The sequence below is a fragment of the Camarhynchus parvulus genome, chromosome 1, assembly GCF_901933205.1.
Source record: "Camarhynchus parvulus chromosome 1, STF_HiC, whole genome shotgun sequence".
Lineage (NCBI taxonomy): Eukaryota > Metazoa > Chordata > Aves > Passeriformes > Thraupidae > Camarhynchus > Camarhynchus parvulus.
In genome coordinates, this window is record NC_044571.1 from 100,554,137 (window position 1) to 100,569,755 (window position 15,619).

The following is a 15,619-nucleotide window of genomic DNA, read 5'->3' on the forward strand; positions in this document are numbered from 1 at the left end:
CTGTTTGTTTCTCTTCCACTACACTATTTCCAAAGTAATTTACAGGGCGTGAAAAAAATAAACACCAAAAGGAGAAAGCTATGACACAGCTGCAGTCTGTACAACCCCCTTCCTGATAGCCACAAGGAGCTGGTCAATGCTTCATCAGCCCTGTGATGCTGTCCCACCTCACACCACCTGCTACATGGAAAGTGGTAGAAGTGGAAGAGAAACACAGGGATAATTTAAGGCTAACTAAAGATAATACACAGAAAGCCCATCTGAGCAGCTTTGTGCAACAGATGCAAAAATCCACCATAGTGTTTAGCATGTTACCAATGACAAGGGTTAAACAGGAACAGCAACACAACATTGGGGAGGAGAACTAGACTTCATTTGGTTTGTGCAACCTGAGAAATAAACAACTAATGGGAAAAAAAAGTCCCACTGATGCTGTACAAACCTAATTTCACATGTTGCTAAACTGCCATGTTCACCTACGAAATGCAGTGACTTCACAACTACTCTTTGGGTTGCTCTGAAAAGTCACCACCACACACAAGCCAATGCTTTTCTCTTATACAGGAACATGAGTGTGTGCACAAATAGGCCTGTGCTGCCTCGAGTATGCCAGATCCCATCCCACGTGGTGCAAAACTGACCTAAAGTTACTGAATTTCCCCTGAAATCATACTGGTATCAGAAGATGGTACAGGGCCCAGGACAGAATATCTTATGCTCATCACCACAAAGTGCTTTTCTCTCAGGTGTTTCATTCTCCCTCTCTAGGCCAAAGGACAGCAAGAGCTTCCTACCCATTCCTTTCCAAAGATGATGGCACTGCTTTGTGCTTCTGCAGCACTTCCTTTGGGGAAGTTTTCATGAGGTTTGAACAGAGGAGCTAATCTGGGGGAGAAGATACTCATGGATGTGTCCAACTTTGTACTGCACATGAAATCATGTTCAGTGTCTCAAAATCAAGGTCTCCAAGTGCTCCCATCTAGCACATCATCCAGGGACAGACCAAAGCCAGCAAATTGCTGCAGAGAGGCTCTATCCAAGCACTCAACTGTGGACCCAACCATTAGAAGCTAACTGAAGAAACGTGAATATAGTTTTAATACAATCATTAAGGCGTTACCTGGAAAATGGATGTTCTAGAACAGTGCTATTATGTATACTGGTTCTCACAAACACATCTTGTTTTGACAACAGAAAGCTGAGACTATACATATCCATATTTTTTAAAAGTTAATTTCAGCTAGCCTTACAGTGAAGTTAGGAAAAGACTAGGTTGTGGGTTCAAAAGAAAACATAAACCAGGGAGAGAAAAAAAAGCCGGACAAGATGAAGTATTTTTATTCTGCTATATACTTTTATATTTCAGAGCTCACAACTGAGCTCAGATTCTTGGGTATACAATATAGAAAGCAAGAGCAATGAAATCCAAACTGAAATACATACCAGGAATCACAAAGCAGGCTGCAAATTGCTTTCTCATTAGTGCAGCTGAACACATGTGGCAGTGGTAACCAACCCAACAGCAAACTGCACCTCCAGCAAACCAATGGAAGTTTCTTCTCTCAAAGTATAGATGGTTAAAAAAATAAAAATCCAGATGAATAATGTTAAGTGCCTCCTTTTTACAGAGGATGGAGCAATTCCACACATTCACCTAATTCCAAAGTGCTTCATTCCCAGTCTGGGTTTTTTGGAAGATGTCTGAAGTGTCTCAGGGCACACTGTCCCCACTGCACACCTTGGAGGGTGGCAGCTGAACCCCATGTTGGTACGGGGTTCATTAAGTCTCTACTAATGAGATCTGTGCCCAGCCTAAGTGGGGAATGGTCAGGCTGAGATTACTACACAGAACCTTAGAGGTGGTTTACTCCTCAAGGTTTCCACTGGTAGGAAGAGCAAATTTGGAGGAAAAGAGGAGTGGAAAAACTGCCAAATGTCATTTCTGATTAACCAGGTGCAAGGAAACTGCAAAAAAATCACACAGGTGCTCATTCTCTGGCAAGTTCACACCGCCAAGTGAAGACTCTTCAGTGCAAACTAGAACTTCAAAGGCTACAGAGCACAGCCAAAATAAAGTTGTCCAATTGTAGCAAATTCATGGTATTTCTCTAATACTGACTACATTGCTCAAGCAAACACAGGAGTACATGGGAGAATGTAAAGACATCTTACCACAAAAATATATTAAATTAAAGGGTTTTTCTTCTGAAAAGATTAAAATAAATTTAACTCTAAATAATAATTAAGAACATAACAAACATTCATAGAAGGGGCTGATCAGCACTAGAAGTTGTTTTCAGAAAAGCCTTTATAAATGGATTCCAATGCCCTAGAAAAAAAACCCCACAAAACCTTCAACAGATTATAAATACCAGACAGAAAAGGACTTAAAGCAGAATGAAGTTACCTGGGCTGTGAATACACCATGATCCTGTGTTATTGTGCTCAAGTCCATTTGTCTAACACCATAGGAACAACTTTAAGCTTTTTTATTTTCATAATTAATATAAAGAATAAGTGCAATTTTATTTCTATTCCAGATCACTGATTTCACCTCAATGTCTGCTATCAAATCTCCGTGCGAGCTCACTTGTCCGAACTTTTCCGAGGTCTGCGGAAGCTGGACATGTTCTCATTCAGTGCACAGATCCTTCGGGAGAACTCCTCAAACTCCCCTAGGACTTGTTCATCACACTCAACCGCTACAGCATGTTCCACTGGGATGGAGGTAAAGTCTTCCAGCTGATCTCCTGTGCTGAACCCTGTTGCTTCCATACCCATGATCTCCTCTGCCTGCTCCACGGTGCAGCAAAGCACGGGGTTGACTGGGGGCTGAAGCTCACAGGGCTGCTTGTTGTTCATGGTGCCAGAGCACTCGCCAGGCAGAAACGCCCCATTTATTGCACTAGAACGTCCTAGGAAAGGTTCCTGCCTGTCTTGGGTATTGTTTAGGCTTCCATTTTCTCCATTTAAACTACTGCACAAGTCCTGGCCTTTTTTGGTATTTCTTTTGGAGGAGTCCATAGAGGTGTCCAAGGAAGAACATATGGGTCCAGGTTTTTTATCCAGCTCTCCCACACAGGTTGTGACAGCAACAGGCTGTGTTAAAGCAGAGTTGTAACTAGGAGGAGGAGTTTTGTACTGTAGTCTCTCGCTTCCTGTGTTGGCTCGTTTTCGGAGTCCTTTATCTGGAGAAGGAAGCCCACTGGAAAAACCAATATCCAATCTGCCAAAGCTAGAGCTCTGTCTCTTTGGAACAGGAATTGCACTGGATGTATGGTGTCGATCGCTGTAAAAGAAGGAAAGAACAGATCACACCCATCAGGTACGCTCATGAGCAATACAGATGTTTAACCAAAGGCTGAAGCAATTGTTTTATCACAACTCCAGGCTCCGTTTGGCCAACAACTTCTATCCCAAAGTGCTAAAACCCCAAACATGCCATATGAACCACAGAAGAGAGCCCAGAGGACAGCTGTAGTGAAAAACAGGTTTTGTAGGAACACTTACACAGCTCTATGGTTTGGCAAGCCAATCACCCAAGAAACCATCACATTATGCTAATTCGCACTGTTAACACCATTTTATAGGAATAAGCTGCACTTATGGAATATTATTGTTGACCATATATTTAAGTATTTATGGCCTGTACTGGGTCATCATAAACTCTTCAAAAGTGAGTAATAACATCTGAATTCTCTATGAGCAAAGAATCCAACAGTGGATTTCCCTGACAGCTGCACAAAGGAGAAAAACCACAACAACTTCACTATTTGCAGAGGGTTATTCTTGCCAGATCTGCTTTTCTGTGCCAGTCATTCCAAAACTCTTTGGACAAATGCCAACCTCTATTTCTTAAGGAAAATGAACCAATCAAGCCTAATTTACAAGTCTAACTTTACTGTAGTGCAGTTCTACAAGCCACTTTCACTGTCTCAAGCTCTACAATTTGGAAAATCCACTTTATGTCATCTCAGGTGTGTTATGAGAACTTTCCTTCATCAGCTCAATATTTATCCAACTATAATCACAACCTTATATATAAATAGTATGCTATATATGAACATAAGCAGCTGGTTCATTTTCCTCCCGAATTAAAAAAAAATAGTAAAAAACCAGCTATTATTGATCTACTGAATGTACAACTGTAAGATTCAACCACTGTCAGTATGGAACTCCTTCATGAACTCCATTTAAAAGAAACTCCTTCTGCTCAAGGCCTGATACATTTTGTCTGGCACGGGAAAATCTTGTGTCATGGTTTAACAGATTGTTTGGTTTTTAGGTGGGGAGGGAGTCCACAGGCTGTGAGGGTGGTTCCCTGTGGAGATCTGGCACACCCAATCTGTTGGCTAGTTTTGAAGATTGACTCCCAGTCAAACCACTTAAAAGAGCTGCACAGGCCTCTGTGAGAACATATTTAAGGACAGGTAAGCCTGTGAAAAGCTCTGTTGCTTCCGGCCTTGGAACAGGTAACTGGGAGCTGACCAGGCTGGGCCCTGCTGCAATGCAGGCCCCTTCCCAGGATGCCTGCCAGACCCCATTCCAGTGGGGTGGCTGGGGCCCCTTCCCAGCAGGACCAAGCCACCTCCCGGAAACCCCACCAGTCCTTTCTTCTGGCAGCACTGCTGGGCCATGCCCATGGGGCCCACCCAATGCTGGGAGCAACCATGTGGCCAGGACCAGCGTTGGGCATAGCCCACGGCTGGTGCTGGAGAGGGCCCTGAGGCCGGGAGCGGCCGCGTGGCTGGGACAGCCCAGCTGAAATCAGCGTGGCTCGGGCAGCACCGTGCAGCCGTGGCTATCTCAGCATGGCTTGCAATGACCTTGTTTGCCTGGCTGCTTTTAGCCAGCCATGCTGCTGACAGAAGGACAGAAGCAGCAGCTTTTCTTTTTTTTTTTTTTTTTTGGTGCCTGTGATATATGTTATACAATAATTCGTGCTAAAGGAAATTAAAACCACAGCATCTTGTGTACCAAGCCAGTTTTGGGCAACAAGCAGTAACAGGCTACGTGATAAAGAATGGAGATTCAAACACCAAGAGGACACTGTCTCCTGCGATGTATATTTCAAGGGATTTCTTTCTGTCTGACAAGACCCCAGCAGGAGGCATTTGATAGGCATCATTAGAAGTTTATCCCAGAAAGTTTTCACCTTACAGGATTCCAGGAATTATCCACCAGTTCCGGGAAATGTGGTAGCAAGAAAGAAAAAACTACGATAATATGCTAAAATATACTAAAGAAGAGCCCCCTTCCAGAGCCCAAAAGACTGTATAAAACAGAGCCCTTTGAAATGACATTTTGGAGACTCACAGGGACTTTGGTGCGATAGAGACAAAATCCTAAGTCTCCCCGACACTGATTGCCTGGCTCAGAGTCGAAATCGCTTGTGGCTTTTTCCAAATTTATACTTTGATAATTTAATAAATTTCCTTAATTATTAAATTGGAGTATTCATTTATAACAGTGCCCCACATGAAGAGAAGACACAGGGTGATGCTGGCAGCCAGCATGACTCGCACAGCGTCGGTGAAAACCACGTGACCAACAGAGAGGCACAGCGAGTGATTTCCCTGATGCAGAGCCTGGATGAGATCAACCTTCCAGCACTGCAGAACTCTATACAAAACTGTTTCAGATGGTAAAGCTTGAGAACAAATGAACTTGTGAACACCAATTCTCTCCCGAATCAGGAAAAAGGAAAGGATGAAGACATGTTGAGAAAACAACATGGGACACTGAGATCAGTGAAGAAGTAAAATCCTAGATGGGAGTAGATTAAGGAGATGCCTTAGTCTTGGGCTGAAATTCTCTTGTAAGGCTATGGTTAAGATATAGCTGATACATCAGACTTTACTTTTTCCCCGTAACTCATGGAATGCATTGGGGAGATGTAGCATTCTAGCCAGAGCCATGAGCAGAAACACTCATGTTGAAGTAAGCAGATGTTGAAGTAGGTTGAACAGAAAGAAAGGAGAGAGATGAGAAACTTTGCCCCAGGAACAGAAGAAGAAAACCTCTGTTTCCTCGAGATGGCTGAAGAGAACTTTTGCATTTATGCTATAACAGCTCATCCTTAGTACCCCATAAGTTGACATGGCTCATGAAAGCAGCTATGGGAAAACTGCAAGGCATGGGAGAGACTTGCACACTGCAAACAGATATTCCTTTCCCAGGGGGCTGATTCACTGTTGACCTTAAAGCCAAAGAGAAATGTTCCTTGTGGAGAAGTCTCCATGGCATGGCGAGAGAGACTCCTATCCCTAAGAGAACTGAAGAAGAGGTGGCACACTGACTGAAGTCCCAGGTTTTGTCTCTTTACATTGTCAGTGGGAAAAAAAAGAGGGTATGGTGATAGTGAAGGTTGAGGACCTTAAGGCTTCAAAACCAGGTTTTAAACTGCTGGAGAAATATGGGAGCAGAGTTCAGAACTCTGTCCATTGCTACCAATAAATATGAATAGGAATAAATACAGGGATAACATCCCAAATCTGAGAATGGAGGAATGAAGTCAATAGTATGGTTTATCTGCTTATCAAATATTATCTAAGGCATCTAGATAGAAGTAAATATGTATAAAGGGTTTTGGAGATCAGCCATTCAAGAGTTCCACAGTCACCAGAGAAGAAAAATGAGAGAAGAGTGTTAATCCCCTATTTGAGAGCCAGTTATGATCAGTGGGAAAGTCATCTTCCCTGGATGCCTCTTCTGGATCACAGGGGCAACCTAGGCAACAAGCTCAGGCTGAGTGACAAGTGTCTACAAGGCAAACATGAGAAGATAAATAGCTCTCTTTTAAGTAGAACAATGGTCATAAATCTTGCAGGCAAGTAAAACAAATCCATAATGACTCTGGGTACAGTGGATTAAATGTTTTTTTCTGTGCCATCACCTCCCCTCAGGTGAGAATGGAAAGTCTTGTTGAGGTTTTAGTTCAAAAGTAATGTTTAGACAGAGGCACAGAGCTCAAAAATGCAATGCTGCTATTAATACCTGTGAAAACCAGCAGCTGATGGAGGGCGTCTATTCCATTTGTGTTTTCCTTGAGGCTGTACTGTTACTAGAATTCACAGCATTCATATCAAGGTAAAGTCCAGAGAAAGAATCCCAGAAGGGTCTGGTTTGAAACAGACTTTCAAGACCATCTAGTTCCAATCCCCCTGCCATGGGCAGGAACACCTCCCACTAGACCAGGTTGCTCCAAACCCCATCCAACCCAGCCTTGAACACAGGCTTTCCCACCTTCACAGGGGAGAATTGCTTCTTAATTTCTAAACTAAACCCATCAGTTTAAAGACATTGTCCCTTGTCCTTTGAGCTTCACAGCTTATGAAATTAATAAAAATATATACAAGTATATAAAAAAGAGAGTAATGTTAGAAAACTATCATCCAGTTACTCACACACTTTAGAGACTGTGAGGTATTGTCCCCAGTGAGAAGGATTTGGCTTGCAGGAGCACAGCCCTTTACTCTAAGGCACAGTCTTGAGCTGAATTACTCAGGTTGGGCTGATTCAGCTTCCAGCAACAATGGCTGGTCTCCTGAGACACCAAACAGGTGTGGACGTCTGTCCAAGAAGAATGGCCTGTGACTTGTGGAGTATAAAAACTGATTTCATTAACTGTCATTAGGGCCTGATGACTTTTAGTCTAGTGGATGACACTAGAACTGGTTACACATGTGGGTGTGTACAGTTCCTGTCAGAAAGCATCTAAATTAAAAAAAACCCAAAACAGTGAGAAGCCTCAGGTCCCCAATTTCAATGTTTCAATTGTATCCAAATCTCAAAAGCCAATTCTAACAGTCTGACTTCAGCTCTATGTTTTTCTGGCAGCAAAATGACAAAGTAGCTATTTCTTCCCAAAATATTAATTTTCGCTAGTTAACAAATAGCCAGCTTGAGCATTCTCAGGCCTAAGATGGAAGACACAGACTCCCCACTGCAAACAGGTGAGATAAAGTGACTGAAGTGAGACACAAACATTTCTGAAATTATTTTCTTAGTGAACACATTCTGGTTGCAGTTTTGATAAAACGTTTCTTCGGTCAGATTCACCTGTGATTATTCAATCTGTCTGCAAGTGGCTCAGAGAAACTGTAAAGCAATATGAGGGACAACATACAATTTACAGGCTCCAATATGTATCTTTTCCTCCACACGAAATATTTCCTGTGAGGAACATTACTGGATCACAGCTGGACAAAATACTAAATTTTGATTGCCTGACCAAAAGCCAAAATCCACAGCTACAGCTCTTTGCTATGAGAATGCTTTAAAAAACCCACAAAAACCTAAACACCATTTGATCTTTTTGTGTTGTAAACTATGACCTCATGGCAGTAAGAACACTAAATGAAGGTGGTTTAGTTGGTTTATAGCTATCTGAAATGTATGAAGCTCCATGAGCAGTTCAGAGCCAATTCCCATGTCAACTGTGCTAAAAAGCAGTGATAGTTAGTCACCTTCTTAGAGATTACTGGTAAAATAATGTAAAATAGCAATAGGAAGGCTGCCAATATGAAGTTAAGATGAAACTGCATCTTTTGTCAGCTAAGAAATTCAGCAACACATTTTTAAAAATTGAAATCTTCATAAATCAAGCCATCAGAGTTTTCATAAGAAGTTTTGGGCTCCTCTTGATTCTAGCAGTATGTTAATCAAGACATAGCTTCAAAACACAAATTTAAGCCTCAGCACTCAAGTATTTTTGAGGAAAGCCTTTAAAAGCAGCTCAAAAGAGCATCTCCCTGCCTACAGACAAGCCATTCAAAAGAAGTATCGTGTATTTGCCAGCATTAGATAAATCTACTAAGAAAACTAAGAAAACATCTTTTTGCTGGACTGCTCAAGTTTGCAGCATGTTCTTTAATTTCTGTTACTCACAAATACTATCCCTCATAAGTTACGGAGTGAAAACAAAAGAAAAAAGCTGAAGAATAGGAGAGAAAATGAATCAGAGTCTTTTGATTTAATGCAACCATAATCTAAAGAGCCTAAACTTGGGAAAGGTAAATCTGAACATGCAAAAGAAATAAAACTATTTTAATTGAAAATATTAAAAATGGACAGGCTACATGAAAGTGGGGATTTGAAGGGGACTTATGAAAAACAGGGAGAGTGACTTTTTAAAGAGAGGGACAGGACAAGGGGGAATGGTTTTAAACTAGAAGAGGGGAGATTTAGATTAGACATTAGGAAGAAATTCTTGGCTGTGAGGGTGGTGAGGCCCTGGCACACAGGTTGCCCACAGAAGCTGTGGCTGCCCCATGCCTCAAAGGGTCCAAGACCAGGACAGGCCTTGGAGCAATCTGGTCTAGTGGAGGGTGTCCTGCCCTTGGTTGGGGAATGGAACAACACACCTGTAAGGTCCCTTCCAATCCAAACCTTTCTATGATTTGGTCTCAAATGCTGGAATAAACTGCCTGCTCACAAGAAAAAGGATTTAAGACAAAATCTGCATAGGGCCTTTTGCATTCACAAAAGCTAACCTAAAAACTGAGCTAATTTTCTGGAAGCCAGTGAAACTCCAAGACTAAAAAACTGGAAACAGAGAGAAGTATTCCCAAAAGGAAACAGAAAAGATTCGGGGGACAAAAGTAAACTCAGCAGAATATTGGTACCAGGAGAGGTATGAAGATGGAAGCAGAGCTTGCAGACCTGCAAACTTGCTGCAATAAATCACACAAGTTGGGATGTGAAAACATGTATTAATCATTCAAGTGTAACGCCTGAGAAACCAAAACAACACAAATCTCACCAGGCTCAGGGAACCAGCCACTAAACCTTGATGGACAAACACTGGACTCTGCAGACCTTCCAAAGGGCCAAAGGCTAGCCCAGAGCTCCAGGCAAACAGGGGAACTCATAGAAGATTGAAGCAGACACTTTACAACCAAATTTGCTCTAATGGATGTATGAAATAAGTGAGCTCTTCTACAAAAGCCATTGAGGATTTTTTGGGTTTCCTTTTAATCTAAAATGGTAATGATTATGGTGGTGACAGAACTTAAATTCAGAAAAGCCCAGCTACAATGCTCAGAAAGGAAACTGAAGATCAGCAAGAGAACCAAACAAATCAGGCAGTGCAAGTGAGTATGTGGATAAGAAAACCTCTTGTCTCCCTGCTCTTATCCTGCAAACAAAGAATAACCTGGAAATATTTTAATGACTACAGTTTGTGTCACAGGGTATCAGATAACTCACAGTAACCTGAAAACAAAAAATTCCTTTGAATATTCGTTTAAACAGCTAGTGCATTCTCTGCTTGTTTCAATGTTCGTAGTCAGGTATTATCCACAGGACAGTGGATGTCTGTACTCTGCCCAATTATGAAAGTCTAGCCAGTTTTCCCCTCAAGACAGACTCCCTGTAAAGCCTCATTTCCATTTATATTATTAGGAAGCATTAAGAAGCATTGATTGGAATCATCAGTTTAAAAAAAATATAAGTTAAAAATGAACAACTATTCATACAACTTCTGGACATGAGAAGGAAATGAGGCATAGACATCCATGGGGAGAAGGGAATGGGATACTCAGAAGAACTATGCTTAATATTCCTACATGGAAATATTATCCAGCCAAAAAAAAAAAAAGTGTTTTCGTTTGTTAATGATTGTGCATCGCCTATAGAAAACAACAACAGCATTGTATGGTGGCAAAACCTCCGAAGCATGACTAAATTTCCAGATCAATTCCTCACAGACAGCACATGCCAGAAGGGAAGAACAGGTATCCACACTGAAAATAATTCCCATGTCATATGTTCCAGTGTCAACCCACTTCTGCTTATTCCAGACTGTAGTAGACACCCATGATCTGCACCCCTCCCACTCCACTGATGAGCAGAGAGAAGTGCTAAAGATACCACAGTCTGGCCCTTCATTTTCAAATTTTCTGAGGGGACCACACATCATCTGAGGATTTTTCACACTACTGTGATGGGTACCACACAAAAACTCACTGTGATATTTTCCTAATGAAGAAGGCTTTTCTTTATATATCTTGCTCGAGAAAAAAACAAAAGCAGGGATAATCTTTTCAGCTGTGCCTGAAATTACTTACAGAATAAAACTGCACAAAGGGCTGAGCTTCCTTTTCTCAGGACCTATTTACTTCCTCTGTTGGCTGAGCTGAATTTCCATCAGGCAACACTTTTTACAGTATTGCTGAAAGAGGAAACTTTTCCTACTCCTATATTTGTTTTCCTTAGCCAAGACTCCAAACAGCAACCTGGAGGTGGGGGTGTTCAGCCTGGGAGAAGAGAAGGCTCCAGATACCTTAAAGCTCCTGCCAGTGCCTGAAGAGGCTCCATGTGAGCTGGAGAGGGATTTTGGACAAGAGCCTAGAATGACAGGCCAAGAGGGAATGGCTTTCTACTGCCAGAGGCAAGGGTTAGATGGAATATTGGGAAAAAATTCTTCTCTATGAGGGTGGTGAGGCCCTGGCACAGGCTGCCCAGAGAAGCTGTGGCTGCCCCATCCCTCGATATGCTCAAGCCCAGGTTGGATGGAGCTTGGAGCAACTTGATCTACTGGGAGGTGTCCCTCCCTATGGCAAAGGGTGCAAACTGGATGATCTTTAAGGCCTTTCCAGCCCAAACCATTCTATGATTCGCTGTGACCTGTTACAGTAGGATTAACACAAGTACTTTTCAACATCAAAATCAATTTTAAAAAGAGGAGAATGTAGGGAGAAGAAACTGCTTTGCTCATGAGAGTTAAGAAGGCAGGAAAACAAAACCATTCTATGATTCTATGATTTGATGAGAATGCAGGACAAAATAATTGCTTAAAGCAAGAGACTGCATGAGTGCACACAATTCAAAGAGCATAAATTAAAACCATGTGAATACAAACCATCACTTGTTGAAATCCAGTGGGTAGTAAACTGTTCTTCACATTTAGTAAAGTTCATCTCCATTTAAGGAGAACTGGTTAAGCCTCCTGCTCAAACAACTGCTGCAAGATAAACCTAAACTAACTTTAGCCTTAAAACATAGAAACCTGTCTGATTTGATTTTCTGCAGACAGTGGAAGATGAGTCTGAATCCTCCAGAGTGAATCGGAACAGAAGCACACGGGATTTCCGTGGAAGATACTATAACCTTCACTTATTTATAATGTAGCATCTCATTTAGCAACAACACTGAACATGCAACAGCTATTTTCATTAGCAGCTATTATATTACAGAGAGGTTGTGTTGCTTATCATTTGGATTCCTGTGCAGCTCACTTGAATTACAGTCAGGGACTGCCCAGGCTGTTCTGCTTAAGCACTTTGATACAGAAGGTGCACCTGCTACCAAACATTAAATACAGTCTTAAGACAACAATTAATTCACCTCCCTCTCGTGAAGGACATTGTTTTTTCAAACAGGATTCCATTGCTACATCAACCTATGAAAAGGGTTGTGGGCCCATCATACGGAAGAACTTGTAAGAGCGTAAGAAAACAGTAGAAATTTGTGGACAGTTACAGAGTCTGTATTTTGGGAAGGTCTTAATTTCACCAAGCATTCTAAGCTTGTGAAGAGAAGCTGCTTGTCTGAGACAAATCCTTACCTTCAATTTTTTTTGTAGTACCCACCTCTTTCTTATAAATTATGAAAAATACTTACCACCTAACCATCAGTCCAAGCTCCATGAAGTTTTTCAGGTTAGGAAGAGTTTGCCTTAGATCTGGAGTACTCAGCCCATGCTGGTATCTAAGCTACAAAACCAGAAAAAAAAATTCTAAAATTAGCACAGCTTTCCAAATGCCAAAGAATACATCATCATGGTCAGTTAAATCACTAGATTTTTAGAAAGTTTAAGATGATTATCCAGCAGTTCCAAGATATTTATTCACCGTAAGAAAATAGTCTATTTACTACTTGTATTAGGAAACTCACCCAAGAACAGGGACAAAATAATCAGTCAACCTGACTCTTAAACCTCCTTACACTTTCTCCATTTACTATCTGCAACAGGAGAGCAGGTTCACAGCTTAATAAAAACACAGTCATTATGGGAAGACACCAAACTTCATCACAGCGTTCTGTATTCATGAATTCCAAATATTTATTTGTGTGTACTTGTCAGTCTGAGTGTATCAGTGTATACTGGAATCAGTAATGGAATCATTATATTAACATCAGTGAGTAAAAATACATATTGTCACACAGCTGATCAGTATCTGTGCTCCTTACACAGTTTATATCAGCATTTAAACACCTGTTATCAGTATCATAATTAAATCCAGCACCCAAATCAGATGTTACTTAGTGAAAGCTTTAAACACTGACATACTTTAACCGGAATATTGACTCCTAAAGTTGTTCTTACGCTGTCCATGTGACATAACTGTCACTGGTGAGAATTATAAACTCTGTGTTTAACAAATCACCACATTAAAAAGTACCTCTGAAGAAAACAGCACATGGAAGGCAAAAAGTTTGTCTTTCAAGTTTGAATCTCAAAATTTCAGGGAAACTTTGCAGAGAAATGTATCCCTTGTGTGGTTAAAACATGAAAAAAGACCCCAACACCCTACATTCCAGTATCTCTAAGGCTGCTGGAATGATGCACTACCAATTTAATAAGCAGTTCTCAGCATACATTAACACGCTTTAGAAGTCTCTGCTGGACTCCAACACAGGCACACACAGTAACTGCACAAATTTAGTGCTCATAGAGCTACGTGCTGAAACATGGAACAGTCCCACTCAAAGTTAAATTTCATTTGTTTAGAATCACACACCTGTTTCCACAATTCCTGACAGCAAGATGCAGGAAAGTATCTTAAGTTTCAAAAATTTTTGATTTCTCCCAATCAGTTTTTCAGAGAAAAAGACTCCTGAAATTGGGAATAATTTTTGTGCTTGTCTGAGTTTCAGAAAGAATAATTACTTTGGAAGAAAATCACCCTCAGTACCGTATTGTACAACAGCTGGCCATTTATTACAGTTTATTATTTCCATATGGACAAAGCCAAATCACATGGTGGGCTTGGGTTCATATTTTCTCCTACAATGACAGAACCTGGATTAAGACAACCATACAATATAAATTACAAAACCATCACCACATTCTCCTGATGGGATTATAGTGGAATTCGTTAACTGGAGAATTAGCCTGGAGCGAAAGAAGTAAAGAAGAAAAAACCCACCAACTCAAAAACTTTACATTTGTTCCTCCTCCAACAATGAAAATTTCATGGAATACCCCTTTTTATAGTCATTCTTACATTTTAAGGTTTCAGAGCACAAATATAAGGTGGATTAAGGGATCTCTTCAACAGCCAAGATTAGAAGAATTCATGGGAGACCCCAGTATCCAAACATGAGCAAAACCACTGCTTCTACTAAAAGACATTTTCATATTTCCAATAGTAGAGATGCATATTAAGGAAAGTTAGGATGCAAGTTTCATGAAACCCCTAGAAAAGTTATTATTCAACTTTCTATACTGCATACTATTTGGCTTTGTAATTGATTAAAAGCAAAGCAATACTGCCTTATGTCTGCATAAATACAAGCTGCTGATAATGTATTTACAAACCCAGAAATCACTGAAAAACTTATCTGCCTTTTAGAAACAGAAAAAAACATTCAAAAATCAGCTGATGAATCAGGTTTTAGTCTGGATTCAAAATTATCACTCCATTAATGCAGCAGTTAACTGTTGCTTCGCATAATTCTGTAGTAGTCTCACAAATCCTGACAAAGAAATCTCTGCTTTGCTGCATGATGCAGGCCACTACAGGTACAACAACAAACAAATGCGAACAAGGAGGTGAAGGGAGCTGAAAAACAACTTCTTTTACTTAAAAGATCAGAATTCCTCTTCCTCCTCTCCTTAACCTCTGACAACGTAAAATAACAAATATTAGTAAGGACTGTTTTTTCCCCCAATACATAAAGCATTTCTTATACACCTTCCATTAAGTTTAATTTTTTAACACCCAACACCACACATGCAGGGCTAGTTAATCCACCTCATCCAATAAATAGTAAGGCTCTGAACAACAGCCATAAGGACTGAATCCAGAGGAGGCCATGGAGATACACCAAGGGTTGCTGGAGCCCCTCTGCTCTGGAAGCAGGCTGGGAGGGGGCTGCTCAGCCTGGAGTAGAGAAGGCATTAGGGAGACCTCAGAGCCCCTTCCAGTGCCTAAAGGGGCTCCAAGAGCTGGAGAGGGACTTTGGACAAGGGCCTGAAATGACAGGACAAAGTGGGAATGACTTCAAACTAACAGAGGACAGGGTTAGATGGAATACTGGGAAGAAATTCTTGGCTGTGCCCAGAGAAGCTGTGGCTGCCTCAGGTTTGGAAGGATGGGGCCCCAAGGCCAGGTTGGATAGGGCTTGGAGCAACCTGATCTAGAGGGGGTTTCCCTGCTCACGGCATGAGGATGGAATTGGATGATCTTTAAGGTCTGCTCCAGTCCAAACCATTCTATGAGTCCCTGTGACTTGTTACAGTAGGATTCACACAAGTACTTCTTAACATCAAAATCAATTTTAAAGAGAGAAAAATGTAGGGAGAAGCTGCTTTGCTCATAAGAATTAAGAAGACAGGAAAACAAGAGCAGACAGAGGTAACCATGTGCAGTCTTGATTCTTCTAAGAAACT

The 15,619-nt window shown here is 41.1% G+C and overlaps 1 protein-coding gene across 1 annotated transcript in view; it reads right to left on the bottom strand.

Moving 5' to 3' along the window:
* Positions 1-1,316: 1,316 nt before the first annotated feature.
* The window catches only part of UVRAG (UV radiation resistance associated), an 85,322-nt gene continuing 71,019 nt past the window's right edge, over positions 1,317-15,619 (bottom strand). The window contains exons 14-15 of the mRNA XM_030945701.1: positions 12,625-12,716; positions 1,317-3,289 (exon numbers count right to left, since the gene is read on the bottom strand). Coding sequence (XP_030801561.1) covers positions 2,587-3,289; positions 12,625-12,716 — 795 coding nt within the window. The 3' untranslated portion in view covers positions 1,317-2,586. The remainder of the gene's footprint in view (positions 3,290-12,624; positions 12,717-15,619) is intronic.